The sequence below is a fragment of the Oxyura jamaicensis genome, chromosome 5 (genome assembly GCF_011077185.1).
Source record: "Oxyura jamaicensis isolate SHBP4307 breed ruddy duck chromosome 5, BPBGC_Ojam_1.0, whole genome shotgun sequence".
Classification (NCBI taxonomy): Eukaryota; Metazoa; Chordata; class Aves; order Anseriformes; family Anatidae; genus Oxyura; species Oxyura jamaicensis.
Genome location: NC_048897.1, coordinates 32,449,609 through 32,466,697, shown reverse-complemented (window position 1 = coordinate 32,466,697; position 17,089 = coordinate 32,449,609). Strand labels below are relative to the sequence as shown.

General features: G+C 45.0%; 1 protein-coding gene across 8 annotated transcripts in view; it reads right to left on the bottom strand.

The window, feature by feature from the left end:
* ADCK1 (aarF domain containing kinase 1) overlaps positions 1–17,089 on the bottom strand; it is an 86,435-nt gene that overhangs the window by 16,160 nt on the left and 53,186 nt on the right. For all 8 annotated transcript variants that reach the window (XM_035327806.1, XM_035327804.1, XM_035327803.1 and 5 more), the window contains 3 exons: positions 8,436–8,594; positions 4,493–4,651; positions 1,561–1,677 (listed from right to left, as the gene is read on the bottom strand). In XM_035327806.1, coding sequence (XP_035183697.1) covers positions 1,561–1,677; positions 4,493–4,651; positions 8,436–8,594 — 435 coding nt within the window. The remainder of the gene's footprint in view (positions 1–1,560; positions 1,678–4,492; positions 4,652–8,435; positions 8,595–17,089) is intronic.

Sequence of the window (17,089 nt, the reverse complement as noted above, 5' to 3'; positions counted from 1 at the left end):
TGCTGGGAGGGAGGAGAAATACTAGTGACCCAAATGTTCCAAATTCTTCCTGATGGAGATGTGAAAGAATAGAGACTGCACTATCTACAGGTGAGTCATTTAAGAAGTCCCTTTAATGAAAATGGACCAGACATCTTGCTGGGAAGAGACGGTCATTCACTATTGCCCATTGACCTTGGCTTGTTCATCACAATTAGAATTGAAAGGAGAGAGTTAAAACCTACTTTAACCTTTGAACTTTCTTTCCTGTATCTTAGCAGAGAAACACGTAACAAGGTGCCTGTCTTTTTGCCTGTAGAAGTTACTAGAAAATGCTTCATCAGCTTCTGCTGGATGTAAGACCAGAGGAAGAGGTGATCTACTCAGAGAAAAAGGCAGGTTACCCAGTCCTGTAATTTGGCTGACCTCAGACTGACTTAGGGAGGCAGCTGAAAAGATACATGTAACATTCTCTCTGCCTGGGGCATACCCAACTCACATTTCCCATTCCCTGAAAGGTCTCTGGCATGTCTTAACTGTTATCATGTGAATTTTGCCATGGATAGAAAGGGAGTGGAGAGGAGGAAGAGCCGAGATAGAGGGAAGCATTCAGATTTCAGAATTAAGTGTATGGACAGGTTAAGTACAATTGATTTTATGCTGTACCTCTCTGACAGCCAGTCAACCAAGTGAAACTTTGAGGCTCATCAGTAGGGCACAAGGGGAAAGGTAAGAGCAGCAATCAGCACTCACAGACTGAGAGGGGTGGCTTTAAACCCTTTCCCCAGGCATCTTCTCAGACCTTCTTGGAAGTAATGCCTTCTTTTCCTCAAGAATCTCTTAGCAACAAAGAATTCTCAGCACTATCCCAACATCATGCCACACATACAAATTATTTCACTCATCAGGGAAATGTAGGTTCCCCAGGAATGAAAACTGGCAGCTATTTAATGAAGGGCAGCAAAACTTCACAACAATATAGGACCAAGAAGCAAAGAAAGCTACCCAGTTGCATCCAGAAGAAAGAGGGAGATTTTGGAAAGCAGACCAGAACAACACATGGCAGAATATTATGCAAACCACCATGGCTGAGATTCCAGCACTCCAGCAACAAGGATCACCTAAGGCCTGTAATTTACATCTCCTTTATAAGGAGACACAGCTATTGGGTTACAAAGGGTACATCCCATGCATTTGCCCCAGAGAAAGTTAATACAGAAAAAAAAGGAGGGGAAGAAAAGGAACAACAAAAAAGATCAGAGGCTGAAGCTGTTCCTTTAGGATAACAGCAACTGCCATCTTGGAACAAGCCATCGGTGTATTTAATATAAGAGCATGGTTGTAACTCGCAATTTGTCTCCTTGAAGTTATCTCTAGCTGTGCAATCCTACAGGACAGTGTTTCTCAAAAAGGATTATATACTTTCCCAGGAGCACAAGAAACAAGATTTTTCAGATTCATCGCTCTGTTCATATCTGTATGTGCTCCCTTTTCTGCCCCTTCCTGTTCTGTCAGCATTCGTGTCCAACATCAGGTTTGCATTGCCCACCATGCCCAGTTCAGAAACAGCTGAGAAACTACCTCATTGACATCAATGTCATTCCTCTCCATGTACGCCCTGTCGTTCACCTGCCCCCCTTCCATGAACTCCATGAGAAGGACACGCCTTGTCGAGAGCTCCCAGTAGATCCTGGGGACCTGAAACAAGAAAATATGGGTTAGGTCAAATAACAGGCTGAGGAAGGATGGAGAGCATATCACACACAACCCAGGAAAGGAGTGAAAAAGGAAGAGGTTGAAGCAAGGCCTTGTTTCTTTCCTGTGCACAAGAGAGGTAAATCCAACTATTGTCACTGCAGGCTTCTTCCCCAGGACAGCAGCAATGTGTGCAAGGACAACGCACCAATACAATGGCAGCAGAAAGAGTGCCTGTGCAACATTTCAGGCCCCACTTTACAAAATTTTCACCACTTCCCTCTCCCATTACTGGTTGATAGCTTTCTTATCTGCTCTGCAGCTCCTACAAGTGGCCTGTTTAGCACCTATTGCAACTTTCTGATTCATCCACTTGGCTCCTTTAGACAGGAACTGCATCTCGTTTGCTATGTACAGAGCTCACTTATGCAGCTCTAAAAATGATAAGCCATCGTCATAAATTGTATCTCAGCAGTGCCCCTTGGAACACAGACGCATTTGAGCTGACAAACCCTGCGTACTTAGGCCATCTGCAATCAAACTGGGAGAAAAATCAAGTGTCACAAATAAGGAGCTTGTCATAGAAACCCTGGGAGACCCTTAACTATCTTATTGCCAACGTGACACAGTAACGAGCATAAAATGTCAAAGCACTTTTCATTCAATCTGCAGTAAACCAAGCTGAGTGAGGTCTAAGTAAGAGGCCCTGTGTCACACAGGGAGGCAGTGACGCAGCGTAAGAGAAGCCTTCACGCAGGCTGGCTCCCCCTTTTCCAGCCTCTCCATGGGCCACAGCCTCCTCCAGGCCACATCCACCTGCTCCACCAGGGGCTCCTCCACAGGCTGCAGCGTGGAGATCTGCTCCGTGTGGGACCCATGGGCTGCAGGGGGACAGCCTGCTCCACCAGGGGCCTCTCCACAGGCCGCAGGGGAACTGCTGCTGCCTGCCTGGAGCACCTCCTGCCCTCCTGCTGCACTGGCCTTAGTGACTGGAGGGCTGGTCCTCTCTACGTTTTGCCTCTCTTCTCTCCCAGCTGCTGCTGTGCAGCAGCTTCTTTCCTTTCTTAGATCTGCTCTCACAGCTTTGGCCAGAGGCAGGTCCCTTTGGAGCCAGCTGGAACTCTTATCTAACACAGGGCAGCTTCTGGGCTCTTCTCACAGCGGCCAGGCCACCCCAGCAGCCCCACTGCTACCAAAGGCTTGCCACATAAGCCCAATGCAGCAGCGTTCCCAGCTTATCTGGATGTCCACTCTTTGCAGAGTTTAGTGAGAGAACAAACCAACTCCAAAACTAACAGTCCCCCAGCCCTTCTAGCTCCCATGGCGTGCCTCCCAGACTCACACATCCTTGCTGCCCTAGATCATTTCAGTTGACACTCATTCTTGTCTCAGGATTTACAGGGGCAAGTCACAGGGCTTACAAAGCACTATCTATGCTCTTGGAAATGCCTCTCTCACTCACAGATGAATTCTTCAGTGATTTTTTTTAATTACTCACAGATGTTTGGCTGTAATGCTAGTGCATGGAAACAATTTATCTCTGTCTTTAAAAGCTCAACTAGGTTCACAGCACAAAATCCACTTTTCAGCTTTCTTTCGTGTTTAGGAAAATAAATGATACCGGAGCCCAATTCTTCCGTTGCCTTTGGGTGATGAACACATCTCTGAATTGGCAGGTCAGACAGGAGGATCCATTATTTAGCCATCTTAAGCCATTTGTTATTGTTACACATATTGATATCATGATAGCTCCTTAACCCAGCAAGAAGGCGATTGGCCGTCTCCATGGGGATTTACTTCCCAGTATCCTAGTTACAGCTGCAACAGAGCTGCAGCTCACCAAGGTGCATCACTTCTGATAAGCGCCCACTCAGCAAAATCACTGGCCTTTGGCCTTCTGCAGCCACGGTGGCTTTCAGCTATCTGTGTCAAGGGAAAGGTCGCTTCCTGTCCCTGGGCTCCAACAGGACTGCCCCAAACCTGGAGTCAGATGACAAGGAATTACAGTCCTTGCATGGAGGAAACGAGGAGAAAATGGGTGCATTGGCCCATGAAGTCTAGCAAAAACTCACCTCATTTCAGACATCTGTCACTTCCATCTTGGGACTTCTGCACAAACAGGAGGTTAAAACCTTATTTTAGCGTGCATATAGGGGAGGGTCCAAAAGAGTGTGCATTTTTTGCTGCCTTTATATATGTGCCAATGCAGTTATGTCAGTGACTGCAACCACAGCATTATATGGGCTTAATCATACTTGTGTACTTACAGAATACATACACAGAAGCTTGTGCCCCATGTATGTCAGCAGAAGATGTTCATGTGCAAATTTGAGGATGGGAGCATATGTCTACAGAGATGGGGATGAGTGCATGTCTGGCTGTCCTTGAGACATTTGTCAGTGTGCTCTGTCAGTGAATGGCTGGGGTATGTGCATCAGGAAGGAAGAGCGCTGTATGGGAGCAGCTGCGTTTGCATATGAAGCTAACATGAATGCATTAGCTGTCGATGTGTATGCAGGATGTATGCTCACTCCCAGAGGGAAAACATGCTTTTCTGCAGGAGTATAGATTCAGGCAAATCTTCAAACCTACTTCCTTGTGGGATATGCACACAGTACACACAACGCTACTTGACATCATCAGCGTCATTCTAGCTTTTGCTGTCCATATCAGCAGAACAGCCTAGGACAAACAACACAAAGGGACTAAACTCCACTCTCCATCTATATAGTTTTTCCAGGTGATGAATGAGGTGAATGTGAGGCATAAAGTGAGACTCTTAATGCACATACATGCATGAGAATATGTACTCCCTCACCTTCAAGAAGTCAAAGTTCCTCAGCATATGAGCAACCTTCTCAGCATTTCTGCCTTCATTGAGAAAATCCAGCTCCAAAGGTAGATTCTTCTTTGCTTCTTCCACCAGCCACATGAACTCAAAATCTGGAAAGATCTGCTTCACAACCAAAAGGAGAACCTGAGAACAATGAAACATACAATCAGCCACATGCCAAATCCACACAGCTATACACAGTGCTGCACTGTTAGCTACACAAAGCAGATGCTGTTTTGACAAATTCATTCCATGTAACTTACAGACAGCACCCCTCCCCCCCCAAAAAACAAACAAACAAACAAAAAAACTTTCCTGCTAAGTGCTTGCAGGGTTCCTGCAGTATCATAGTACAACATATGGTTACATGCCTTCATTCTGCAACACAAATTTTGGCTTGCCATTCCACACAGGCACATCCATAAGTTGCCTGATGGAACAGACACAAAAGGGCAGTGCTAGGAGCCCATCTGCCCCCACCCTAGAAATCAGTGAGCAAAGCCCTGAAGAAGAGAGGACAAGGCCAGATCTTGCCAAGTGAAGAGCCCAGGAGTAACTCTTTTCTGAGTCTCTAACTTCTCTAATTCTACAAGACACTGTTTGGCTTCATTTGAACAGCCCTCGGATAATGAAAAAGAGGAATATCTACAATTAATGCTTCTCACTGCTACTTCTTCCACTTCTGAGCAAGAATTTTGGTGACACACCAGGCAGTTCAGAGAAGACAGTGGAGTTCAGATACTGGTAGTAGGCTACAGATCTCTAAAGGGCAGATCTAGTCAGAGGTTAGAGAGGCATTTCCCCCTCAGTGCCAGCAACAGACATCCTCAGCAACACTGAGGTGGTGTTTTCTAAGTAGCCTATCTCCACCAACTGGCTTTCTCTTCTTCTTAAGGGGATTAAGTATTCAGTTGCACGTGGCTTTGAAAAGACCAGCCAAAAAGTTTCTGGAAACATTTGTTTACAGAAACATTTAATAAAGGGGCAAGTTTTTCCTGAAGCAAATCAAGATTGTGCAACTGGATGGCATAAACAAAGCTGCATGCTTTCTATTCAAACAAAGGGCCAGTTTCTCTGCCAGTGTCACAAATTTACAAAAGTTGACAATTTGGACCATATATTAAGGAAAATAATCTGTTGGGTTTTTTAACTACTTGAGTCATGAAACAAGAATAAATCTTAAAGCACAATCTACTTTGCTGTGTTTATCTTACTTGTATGTCCATCTGAAAATGAAAACCAACTTATCAGTGTGTGTTCCTGGACAGTTTCCCTTTCTAGATCTCCACCACTGAGGTGAGGACTCCTGGACTGCAGAAGGAACATTAAAGCACATCTACAGAAAGCTCTTGTCATTGAAACGTATGACAAAAAATAAATTTGTGAACCATCACCGCTCCTGTTCAGCTGTGCAAAAACATTTATTCTCCACCTCTGTCTCTACTTCTCTTATCTAAATGTCAGTACCAAACTCAATGTTCCTTTAAAATGTAATCACCAGGTTCCAGACACTATTGAATGATTTTTCTACTGTTATATCTAGAGGCATAAATCCTTTCAAATTTATGTCACCCAAATGAAATGTAACCAGCGATCTTCATGAAGATGTACATAAACTTTATAGGGGCTGCAGGATTATTTTATCGGTGCTTGATGTGAGAAAATTCATACATTGTTTTTTGTTTTCTTTAAATGCTTTTTTGAATCAATTTGCCAACTTGATCATCAGCAGTGACATACTTAAAAAGTATTTGGCCTGTCACTTTTCTGACATCTATCTAACGTATTGTCCTGAAACAAGTATTGATATAACAGCAGTGAGGGATCTCTCTCTGGATTTATCAGATGCTGTCCTGATTTTTAAAGAGTCAGCACTGACGTTATGAAACCTCAAGTGAATTTAGGAATTTTCCATCTAGGTTTTCCCATTCAGATTCCTCCCTATCAATCTCTGAAGAAGACTATCTCCACGAGTATTTAAATTAACCTCCTACCTAGCTGCAATGGCTGCCTGATTCTTAAAGGACCAAAACCTCAGTGGACATAACCTGTCCTTAAGCGCAGCCTACACAAACACAGTTTCATACAAGGATATGATGATGCATGTAAACTAAGAGTCCGCAGGAAACCCTTTAAAAACAAGGCTGCATGTGTCATGCTGTGAACTACTTTCACATAACTGTGTGCATACAACAGATCTCCAGTATGACAAAACAGAATGTCTATAAAGCAAGGACAATGATGAATCACCAAAAGGAAATACATTTTTAGTTTAAAGTTTCCCAGGACGATTAGTCTAAAACCAGAAAAAGCAGGAATCACTGTAAAATTATTTGTCTGAATGTTTCTTAACAGTATAACCACCAATCAGAGCATCACAGAACGAGGGGAGATTTTTCTTCTGATACCCCCTGTTGAAAGCACAAACATCTCAAGGCAAACCTGGGTCCTGTTTTATTTATGCACGATCCTCTTATTGCCCTGATCTTACAGTCTTTCAATACCTGGCTCATCCTCGACTCCTCAGTGTCTGCTATCTCATCCCAAGCAGGACTGAAGGATGCCACAAGCCCCCTGAGAACTGCTATGCATGTGACAACTCCCAGAAGCAAACCCATCGGGCAGACCACTGCAGTCAGTTCCAGAGAGGATCTGATCAAATCCAAACCTACAACTGGACCCAAAGCCGGTTCAAACAGTACTCTTTTCTCAAACCAGCACTGAAACAGACATACCCCACACCAATGGAATAACTTAATTGAACCTCAAAATTTATGTTACTACTAGTTCAACATAAACGTTCTGCTAGAATTTGATGTGCTCTAGCTGGAACCGGCTGTGCTGCTTTGTGGACTAGCCAGTATTGCTCAGAGGAGGGTGTTCTAGCTGCCTAAAAAGCTTAAGTTATGTGCTGCTCTGAAAGAGTGCTGTCAGGATCTTAGATTCCTCATCTCTTGTGATGCAGAATTCTGTGTCATTGCATCAGCAGTACCCCCAGAACACTTACCAGACTTCCTGAACTTCATCTTCCTCTCTTTAGTCCCATGGACATAATGTCTGTCAATATTACTGCATAGTGGTGCTACACGTACAGCATATGTGTGCTTGCTAGAAGAGCTAAAAGCATTAGCATTATCACTTGCAGACCTAATCCTTCCCCTGCCCTCCACCTCAGCTCCATCTCCACTTCCTGTTCCCTACCATACTACTGGCATCTTTGATTATTCGAATGCAGTGTAGTGCCACAGCTTTTCCCCAGTTCAACCCTTCAATAGGTTAGATTTCAGAAGTTTGGGAGAATCTACAGCACTGCATTGGGAACATGAGTGATACCCACCATTCAGGAGAGGAACTATTTCCTAGCTGAATCCCTTATTTATTTGTCTGTCCCTGTTATGTGACCCTCTCCATTTTTCAGTGTTTTTGTTTCCAGCATGAATCAGATCAGCTTTAGGGGCTGATCAAAAAACAGAACCGATCACAGCAACCTCAGCCACTGTTGAGTCCACACTGAAATGTAACTGAAAACCATGCTGGTCACTTCTCCTTGGCTACACAGACCTAAATGAAAGAGGAACTGAGACCAGTTTAATCCAGCAGCTAATGGGCACACAGCCAACAGAGACACATCTGGAGCTGACTGATTTTTAAATTTCACGACTTATTCAGATGTCATTCATGTTCACCAGTCTCTCCTTCTGCCATCATTCACTCTTAAACTCTTGTTCAGTCTCTCCATTCACACAATTACCCTTACAGCAATCTTCACCAACTTTCTGTATTATTCCTGGAAGACGGCACTTATCTCTGTGGAGGTTTCAGAGCTACAGGATGGTGCTGTTACAGCTGCTTACAGTTTGGGTGAACACGTACCCCAAACATTTGCATGGCAACTGCTCTATAAGTCAAAGTCAATGGGTAACTTTACCTCCATGAGCAAAATATCCTTGGAACTCTGAGCTTGGACCTTTGGGTGTTGGATTTTCACTGCCACTGTTCTCCCATCCTGCAGCACTGCCTTGTGCACCTGGGCTAGTGATGCTGCTCCCAAGGGTGTGTCCTCAAAACTCATGAAGACCTCTTTTATCTGTCAGGAGAAGAGAAAAAGGCATTAGCTTGGGGTGCCAGAAACTATCCCTAAGTAAAGCCCTGACCATAGGCCAGTAACAGCATGCACCAAAGCTGGACAGGCTCAGCCCTTTCATTCTGCCTGCGTCCCCTGCCTGATCCCTATCATTGCCTGGCTTCCCAGTGAAGCTCACCAAGAAAGTGCCTTGAAGATGCTCTGCTTATGGAAACTTGTGTCAGAGCCCCAGTAGCACATTTCTTCTAGGAGATGGAGTGGCTAGGCAGCATCTGAGGTACCCCTCCAGGCTGTCCTGAAAACAGGTTGGAGCGATTATGGTCAGCAACCTTGGCTATTACTGGGCACAGCGGCCTACAGCTGTTCTCTTGTGCCGTCCTTTTGCAGCTATTTAATACCACCCACCATCACCCTCCTGAAACGTCACGCCGCACGCTCCCATCCATTACAGCAACATCAGCCAGCTTACATGGTGAAAGCCAGCACACAACCAGAAGCTGGACTTGTGGGATCTAAAAAAATGCAGTGTACACCTGTTGCAGTTTACACCTGTCACTTGGCCTGATAATATGTTTTACGTGATGGACTTTCTCATGCCTCAAAATAAATCAATCAGCACTCTCAGCTCAGAAAAAGTACCAGATGGGGCCAGCAAAGCACTGTGTGGGCCACAGGAAAGTATCAGCAGCTCTGAGTGTCTAACTCCGGACTAGACTATAAGGAAAACTGCTGATTAGGAAGTAGATTCACCAGGGGCATGTTCAGGAAGCAAAAACCTAGACAGATGTGGTTGAGGCAAAAGAAGATGGGCAAAGGCCATTCTGCCCTGCATAATGGAGCATTCTGCTAGAGACCCTCAGTGCCGCTCTGCAAACACTACCACCACCATAGTGTGATATCACCCTGGCTGACTAGCCAGGCCCCTCAGCACATTTAAGCCCAGAGGGGTTGCCAGCATGGTCATGTTGGTGCTTCTGGCACAGAGCTAGTTCACGTAATGCTGGTCAAGGGTTTCTGTCCTGCTCTGTACAGCAAGGTACAGACAAACTCTAAGATTTTCAGAAGACTCAGCAAAGGGAACCTTCCCCACCATCTCCTTGGGCTGGACCGATCTCGGGTGAGCAGCTGAGAAGTCTATAATTTATGCAGCAACAACAACAAAAAAACGAATGTCAGTGCATTTTTATAACCTGCTTTTTAAAAGGTAATTAAAGATGGGAGCTGCAGTGAGCTAGTAATTAAATATGAATAAAGACTTTCTAAGCAAAGTCTTGATGCAAAGTGTTAAACGAATATTCTTTTTGCTGACAAGGAGGAAAAACACTACACGAGGAGCAGCCTGTTCCCTCCTGCAGCTGCCAGGGAATGAGCCCCCTCCCACACCACCGTACCCCTTCTCTCCCAGCCCCTTCCACAGAACCCTATTGGTAGCAACAAACTGGAGCATTTGCAGCAATTAGATTCCAACAGAGACTCAGCTGCCTCCAATAATTCACTAGGAAGGTGACTTTTATTTTTTTATTTAATTCAATTTGGTCCTGGTGGCAAAATCAATTAAGCAAAACAACTGCATTTAAAAACAACTAGTTATGTGTTTTTTAATTACAGCAGGTCCATAATTCAAACTTACTGACATTCTCATCTCAAGAGATAAAGGGTTTTTCTCTCCTCCCCATCCCTTTCTTTCTTTCCTCTCTCACTTCACTGCATTTTGGGATTATTGTTTCAGACAAGTGTAAAGAAAGAAGCACCTACAGGACAACAGATGGCTCAGGGGACTTGTGTTCAAGACAGAGGGATTTCTACCCTTCTGTGGAGTTTGCCTATCAGACAAAGAGACTGTTAAGGGGAAGAGACTTATGGTGGCCAGGAGAAGCATGCTGGGCTATGAGATCCCTAAGGAAAGAAAAAAAATCCAAACAGAGAATTTGCTACATAAGGTCAAGCTGGGGCTTTCTGTACCTCTTCCACTACCCTACATCCCCATATTAAAGGGATGTACCCTATACAGAATACCAGCCAAGATCACTAGCCTACCTGTCATTAAGATGGTAACATCCTCTAGAGGTTAAAGCACAGAATTGGGAGTTCATTGGCGTGAATCCCGTGTAAGGTACATTTATAGTAAGACTGCATATAAATTGGATAGAATTCCACCTGCTCTGGATTTCAAAAGCTTTTAATTGCCTACACTGTCAATCCAACCATTTTCACCACTACCAAATGCATGCAGGAAAAAAGAAGCTGCACTTATTCCCTCTGGCAGGAATAATATATACAATATTATTATGTGACTGAGTTTCCTAAAGAAATACCATTTGAAGAAAGCTGTCTTGAGGAATTTTTGGGGCAGAAGGATTTCATTTAAAATCCTGTTATTAAGAAGAGGAAAGCCAGGTTAGCAGTCCACGTCCATTAGAGCCAGCCCAGTGGCCCTGCTGCAGCTCAAGGGGAATCTGTGCACCCCCACGGACTCCAGGCCAGGGCAGCAAGGGGAAGGGCTGCACCAGGGTCAGAGAATTGATGGCTCCTCTAGGAGCAGATGGGTAGAGCGTGCATATGGGGGAGGGAGCAGATCACAGCCAGGCCATTACACGAGCAGGTGTGAGGCTGAGATAAAGCAGCAGCACAATTACGACTGGGCTCCAGGACCCCACTTAGCAAATTGCCCTCATTCATTATGAAATTGTCCTTTTGCAGCACACTGGAGGCAGCTAGCGCCTCTGAAGCAGGCTGCATGTCCCAAAGAGGCAAAAGCGAGTAAGAGGCTGCATGACATGGAAGCGGAGAGGGGGTGAGCCAGGCTTCCACACTGCATGCCAGAGCACAGGGCTCCTTCCCTAGGGAAGGCGCTGCACCCATTTCATGCAGGTGAGGGACTTACTGGAGCAGGCTGCAGGCTCTTGATGCTCACAAGTACCCAGTTAATAAGGACCCTTAACAAAAACTCTATCCATCACTTCCAGGGTGGATAATTAGCAAGCAAACGTCTGGGACAGTCTTGGAGCCCACCTGATACGGTACTTGAGCAACTCTCAAGCTTCTTCCAGGCCACAGCTGGTCTCAAAGGGCCTTATCAAATTGGCTGTTACCATCTGTAATCCTGGCAGGAGATTAAACAAGCACAGTTTCTAGACAGGTTTAATAAAGGTTTAAAAGAGAGTAAAAGAACTTTAGGGTTGCTCTTTGAAATGAGCGGGACAGCCAGCTGCAGGTTTACAGCTGCAGAGGGGAGCAGCGTCCCCACACACAGTGGTTTCCCTCATTAGCTTTCCGTACATCCAGCTGCCCAGCAGGCACGTGCTCAACCAGCAAATGAATGTGTCATTGTACTTTACTGGTTGGAAACACAGCCCTGACTGTTTAATTCTAAAGACCAAAGCTTGTTTAATTTAAAACATGCAAAATCTTTCCATGATTGTTGGTATTAGTATTCATACCTTAGGGAGCCGATATAAAAGCTCTTACAGGATCTATCTACTTAGACACTTATTAGTATGAATTTGTGCTGAGGTTGCACCTAGAGACTGTCATTAAGCCCAGAGTGCCATTAGAGGAGGTGCAGAGCCACTGCAGGCCCTGTACAAGCTCACAGATTCCAGGTGTCCCAGGTTGTCACCAACAGGACTCCTCGTGTACTGAAGTGCCTTCCCACTGCGCCCGCTGCTCTGCCCGTTTTGTGGCACGCACTAGCTGATGCTGCAATGCTGAGCACCAGGATGCCTCAGAGTTTTTTGTGAATCCCATCCTTAAACACTTAGGAAGTTACTGGAAGTCAATTGGATTTAAGCTCCTAAGTCCTTTCAGAAAGCATTGCCTTACCCGACCTGCCCAGCATGTTCTGAGAAGTCTTTGGAAGAGCTGGGATTTAACCCAGATATCCTGAGTTACAGCTCAGTGTCTTAATCTTCAAACCATAAACGTTAAATGTGCATGTCTTGCTAGCTAATTTCTTTTGAAATATATTGCCTCTTAATCCCAACCTTTTTATATCCATGTACTGTAGCAAATGATCAAATATTACAGCTTGGTTTCAACCTGCCCTCTCCACAGAGAGGTGTGTTTCCTTCGCTCCCCAGAAAGGCTGCTAACAACGTACCCTGGAGCAGAAAGCTAAGTCATGGAGCCCCTTCCTGGCCCAGCTCTACACAGCAGCAGATGGATGTCACATGTCAGCTGCCTGCTCGGGACAAACTCAGGATGCAGGGAGATGCAGGATCATTAAGTGGAGGTGCCTCACTGCCCAGCCCTGTTCAGCTGGCAGGCTGAACCCTCCTGTATGTGGTGCAGACAGAAATAAACATGTCTAAATAAACTAAGGATGTCTAAAAAAACATCTTTTGCACTTACAGGTCCTACCCAGGAGGTTTCCAAGAGTCCAGGGTGTTTTTGCACTGAACGAGTACAGTGCAGGTGGGTGATAGCACTGTACAGGAGACTTTCAAATGCTCAACACTTCCCTGGGAGAGTCCTTCACCAATGCATTTCAAAACTGCCTTCAACAACTTTTATTTTTTCCTAAGGATTTTAAAGGAGTGTTTAGTGTGGAAAGAGAGACAATGGGGAAGGGATGTCACAGAACTCTATAAAATCACTTCAGTCATGGAGAACAGGATTGGGAATGTTCATTTGCTTTGTAGAAGAACTCAGGAGCAGCAAATTGTCAATTAACACACAAGATAAGCTGACAGTAGGATTAAAACAAGCAAAAATAAGTATTTTTCCCCATACTGTTTAATTAGGCCATGGAACTCATTGCCAAGGGTGTTACGAATTCCAGAAGTCCAGGTTGGTAGATAAGTTGACGTAGAAAATGCAGCACACATTACTAAACACCAAGATACCATCTCTAGCCCTGGAAGTCTCCAACCATCAGATTGAGAAGCTGGGAGATCATACCAGGTGAAGTTTAATTGTATGCCTGCCCTGCTTTTACAGCCTTTTCTTAGCCAGCACTGGCTATGCTTAGAGACAGAGCAGTGGCTTCATCTCTCGGTATGAGTACCTCCATCACTATGTTCTTCAGAAGCTCTTCCCACCAGACTGACCAGTCCCAATGACAACAGGATGGAAAACGAGGGAGGTGTTTCACCTGCTGCCAGCCTGAGGCCCAGCTGCTGTCTGACAGCCTGGAAAGCCACTGACAGATTGTGGAGTTTCTAGGAGCACAGAGGGTACAGGGGAACAACAGCCGGAGTGGCTTGCTCTCCAGGGTAAGCTCTAGCTCTGATAACAGTGCAACTTGATGAAATGCCTGTCATGCAACACTCAGATAATAGAGTTGCTGTTGTAACCACAAGTACTGTAAATATGCCAGTATTAAGCACAACTACGCCCATATCAGGGGACTGTGCCAGAGCCTAGCACATCTGGAGAAAGTGCAGCAGAAGCTGACACCATCTCAGCCAGAGGCCATCTGTAGATGCTTCCCCCTGCTCCACAGCTTCCCCAATCAAATCCACTCAAATCCATCGACAAACAGGGACCCGAGGGTGATGATGCTATTCTCTTATACCCAAAAATCAATGCAAACTGAAACATTCAGAACCTCCACAATTTCACAGCAGATGTCCTCTTATGATCACAGCATGCTGTAATTGCTCCTGAGCCTTGCGTTTTATATTTGGAGATAGCAATCTATGAGAAGTCCTGCTATTTCTGAAGGGGTGACTAGGCGATACACGATTACTTGAACTTTTTACCTCAGAGGCAATGATACAACAGGGCTCCTTTAACAAACAGGATTGGGTTTTGATGGCCAGGAGCAGCTTTCAGCCTCCTACCATTTGGATGCCATGCAGCAGCACAGGAAGATGCACATGGGGGAGCAGCTATAAGTCATTTCAAGACACAGAGAATCATACAGTTGGGTGAGTGGTCCATGGAGGAAGATGACAGCAAGAGAGGGCTTACGTAGGTAAATTTTGCACATCTCCATGTGCTGTGATTCTCCAGGCTGGATTTCCTTTGAATTGATTTGTGTTTTTTCCCATTCCTGATAGAGATGACACTGAACATGAACCCTCTTGATCATGGCTCCACGGATGGCAACTTGCTAAGATAAGTGAGCCCAGTCTGCAAGAACCTTCCCAGCTTTACACAAGGATCATGCTGTCTTGTAGCCTCCCAGATGAAACATCGTGGAGCACTGTGATAATGGGAGTTGTGGGCTTGCTAGAAGACAGAACCACACATAGCACTCTGGGAACAGAGCAGGTTTCCCAGGGAAGCTCTGGGGGCTGCAGCTGCTATCCTAACACTGCCTAGGATAGTGTCCCCTCTATTTCATGTGGCAGAACAGAGGAAGAGTGACTCAGCTCTAAGCCTGATACAGCATTTCTAAGACTCAGGGCTCCCCGAACTTTTGGAATTCTCCTTATTGACACAAGGACTCTATTGCTCTCAAAATGCCTTTCCTGGAGTAGATGCAAGGGATGTGAACGTCACTGTGGACCGGTCACTTTTCAAGAACATACATGTAACTGTCTATAGCACCATGGAACCACTGATCTCTGCACAACTGCAAGACCATAGTTTTAGGCACGAGAAAATGTTACCTTGGAGTAGAGCAAGCTACTTCTCAGACAGCAAACGACATTTTATTCCTATTGCTCCAGCCTCTCTATCCCCTCTATGAAAACAAAATGTCAGTGTTGCTCCAAGAATTATTAAGACAGCAAAAACTGAAAGATTAGATTTATCACAGCAGACAGTGGATTATGAAGAATAATTTATCAAATGTCAGAACAAACAGCCCAGAATTTATAGGACGCTTTGTTGAGTCAGTGAAATCTGATTGGACTTCTCCCCATCTAATGAATGCCAAGCCTAATTGATGGTTCTTAAATGCATCTGTCAAGAATATGTATTTATTAACTCAATATTTTTAATGATAGTGTAGATATAAGCATAATACTGGTTTCTTCTGAGTGGATTCCGTGGTGTTCATATTACATATACATGTAAGTGTCCAAGTATGAAGAGGTATATACTGCACTCGAATGAATCCAGGTAAGAGGAACGTGTATTCTGACACACTGAAACAATATACAGCTTATTACACAAAATCTCTACAACTTTCAGGGAAAGCAATGTGGTCCTTCTCCAGGGGAAATATGATGCACATTAAGCTCAGAAGAGCTGAGCTCTAACATTGGCTCCCCCAGTACCCTCCCATGTGATGCTGGGCCACACGCCCTTGCAGAGCTCATGCCAAGATGACCAGAATTTGGGATGTCCATCCAGCTATAAGTCTGCTCTTACCTAATTTCTCAGGACCAAAGTTGTAACTTGAACATCTTTGTAAAACCTGTCTGCCTAATGCACATACAGCAGTTGTCATCCAAAGAGCCTCTGACATGTAACTTCATCTGCCAGTGGTGTAAGTTGGCTCCTGGCATGCCAATCCCTACTACCTTGGTTAATCACTGCTAACATTGCACAGCAATATCACAAAACCATTGATGGCTGTCCATCGACCAGTCTTTCTTCTGTGGAAGGGCTGAGATGAAGCTGGAGTATGAAGTTCATCCTTTCCTGTTCTGCCTTGTACCACTTCAGTACTCTACAGCCTACTAGCAGCTATACCACTGATAATCTTCTCTGGGATCCTATCAGTCACAAAGCCATCAGTAGTACAGAAGAACTCTGCAAAAGGAAGAGTTCTTTATCCCATCATCTGGAGACCAATGTCCACCCTTCCACTGCCCACTACCTCGGATCTCGGCTGCACCCTGTTCTGTTCACCTACCATCCTCGTTCTGTAGTTTCTTGTGGCTAGAAAAGCAGCAGGAAAGCCTATGTTAAGACACCCTTGCTTTCATCTCATCCATCCACTGAGCTGTACAGCAACAGTACCAGCCTACTTGCTATAGTAACTTGAATTTTTAGAGAACCATACTTGGAGGAAAAGCACCTTTTATTCCATCCCTGATTACTCCTGCTTAATAGTCTGTGCTCAGGCTCGCACATAGTACCTTCATTCATTTTCCTGAGTTAAGTCAGATCCTTAAGACAAGATCAATCTGTCTGAGAACATCACTCACGCTGGATCAAAACCAATCCCAGTGGTGACAGCTCCACAGTAACAGCAATGAGAAAACAGAGCTGATGCACATCTCCTGAGATCCCACCTGAGAGCCTGAGAGGTGAACATCTCCTGTCTCTCTGAAAGGGGAGCCACTTACCCAGAGCTCCCCAAAACAAGCCAGAGACCTGGAAGACTAGCCAGCATACCTTTATATACTGCTCATCATAATAATCCAGATGAAATAGCAACCTCATTCTTCTCCAAGTTTATTTTTTCCCTGTATTGAATTCCAGAGCATGAATGTGATGGTGAGAAAACGCGCTTTTACAAAAAAGTTAGTGTTTTTGCCAGTATCCCACGTCAGCATCAGGTACCATCCCATAGTTCAGGCCCAGGTTCCAGTGGGTCCTGCCCTTCAGAGCCCTGCACCTCCCGTGCCAGCCAACAATCTTTCAGCACTGGTAAGATG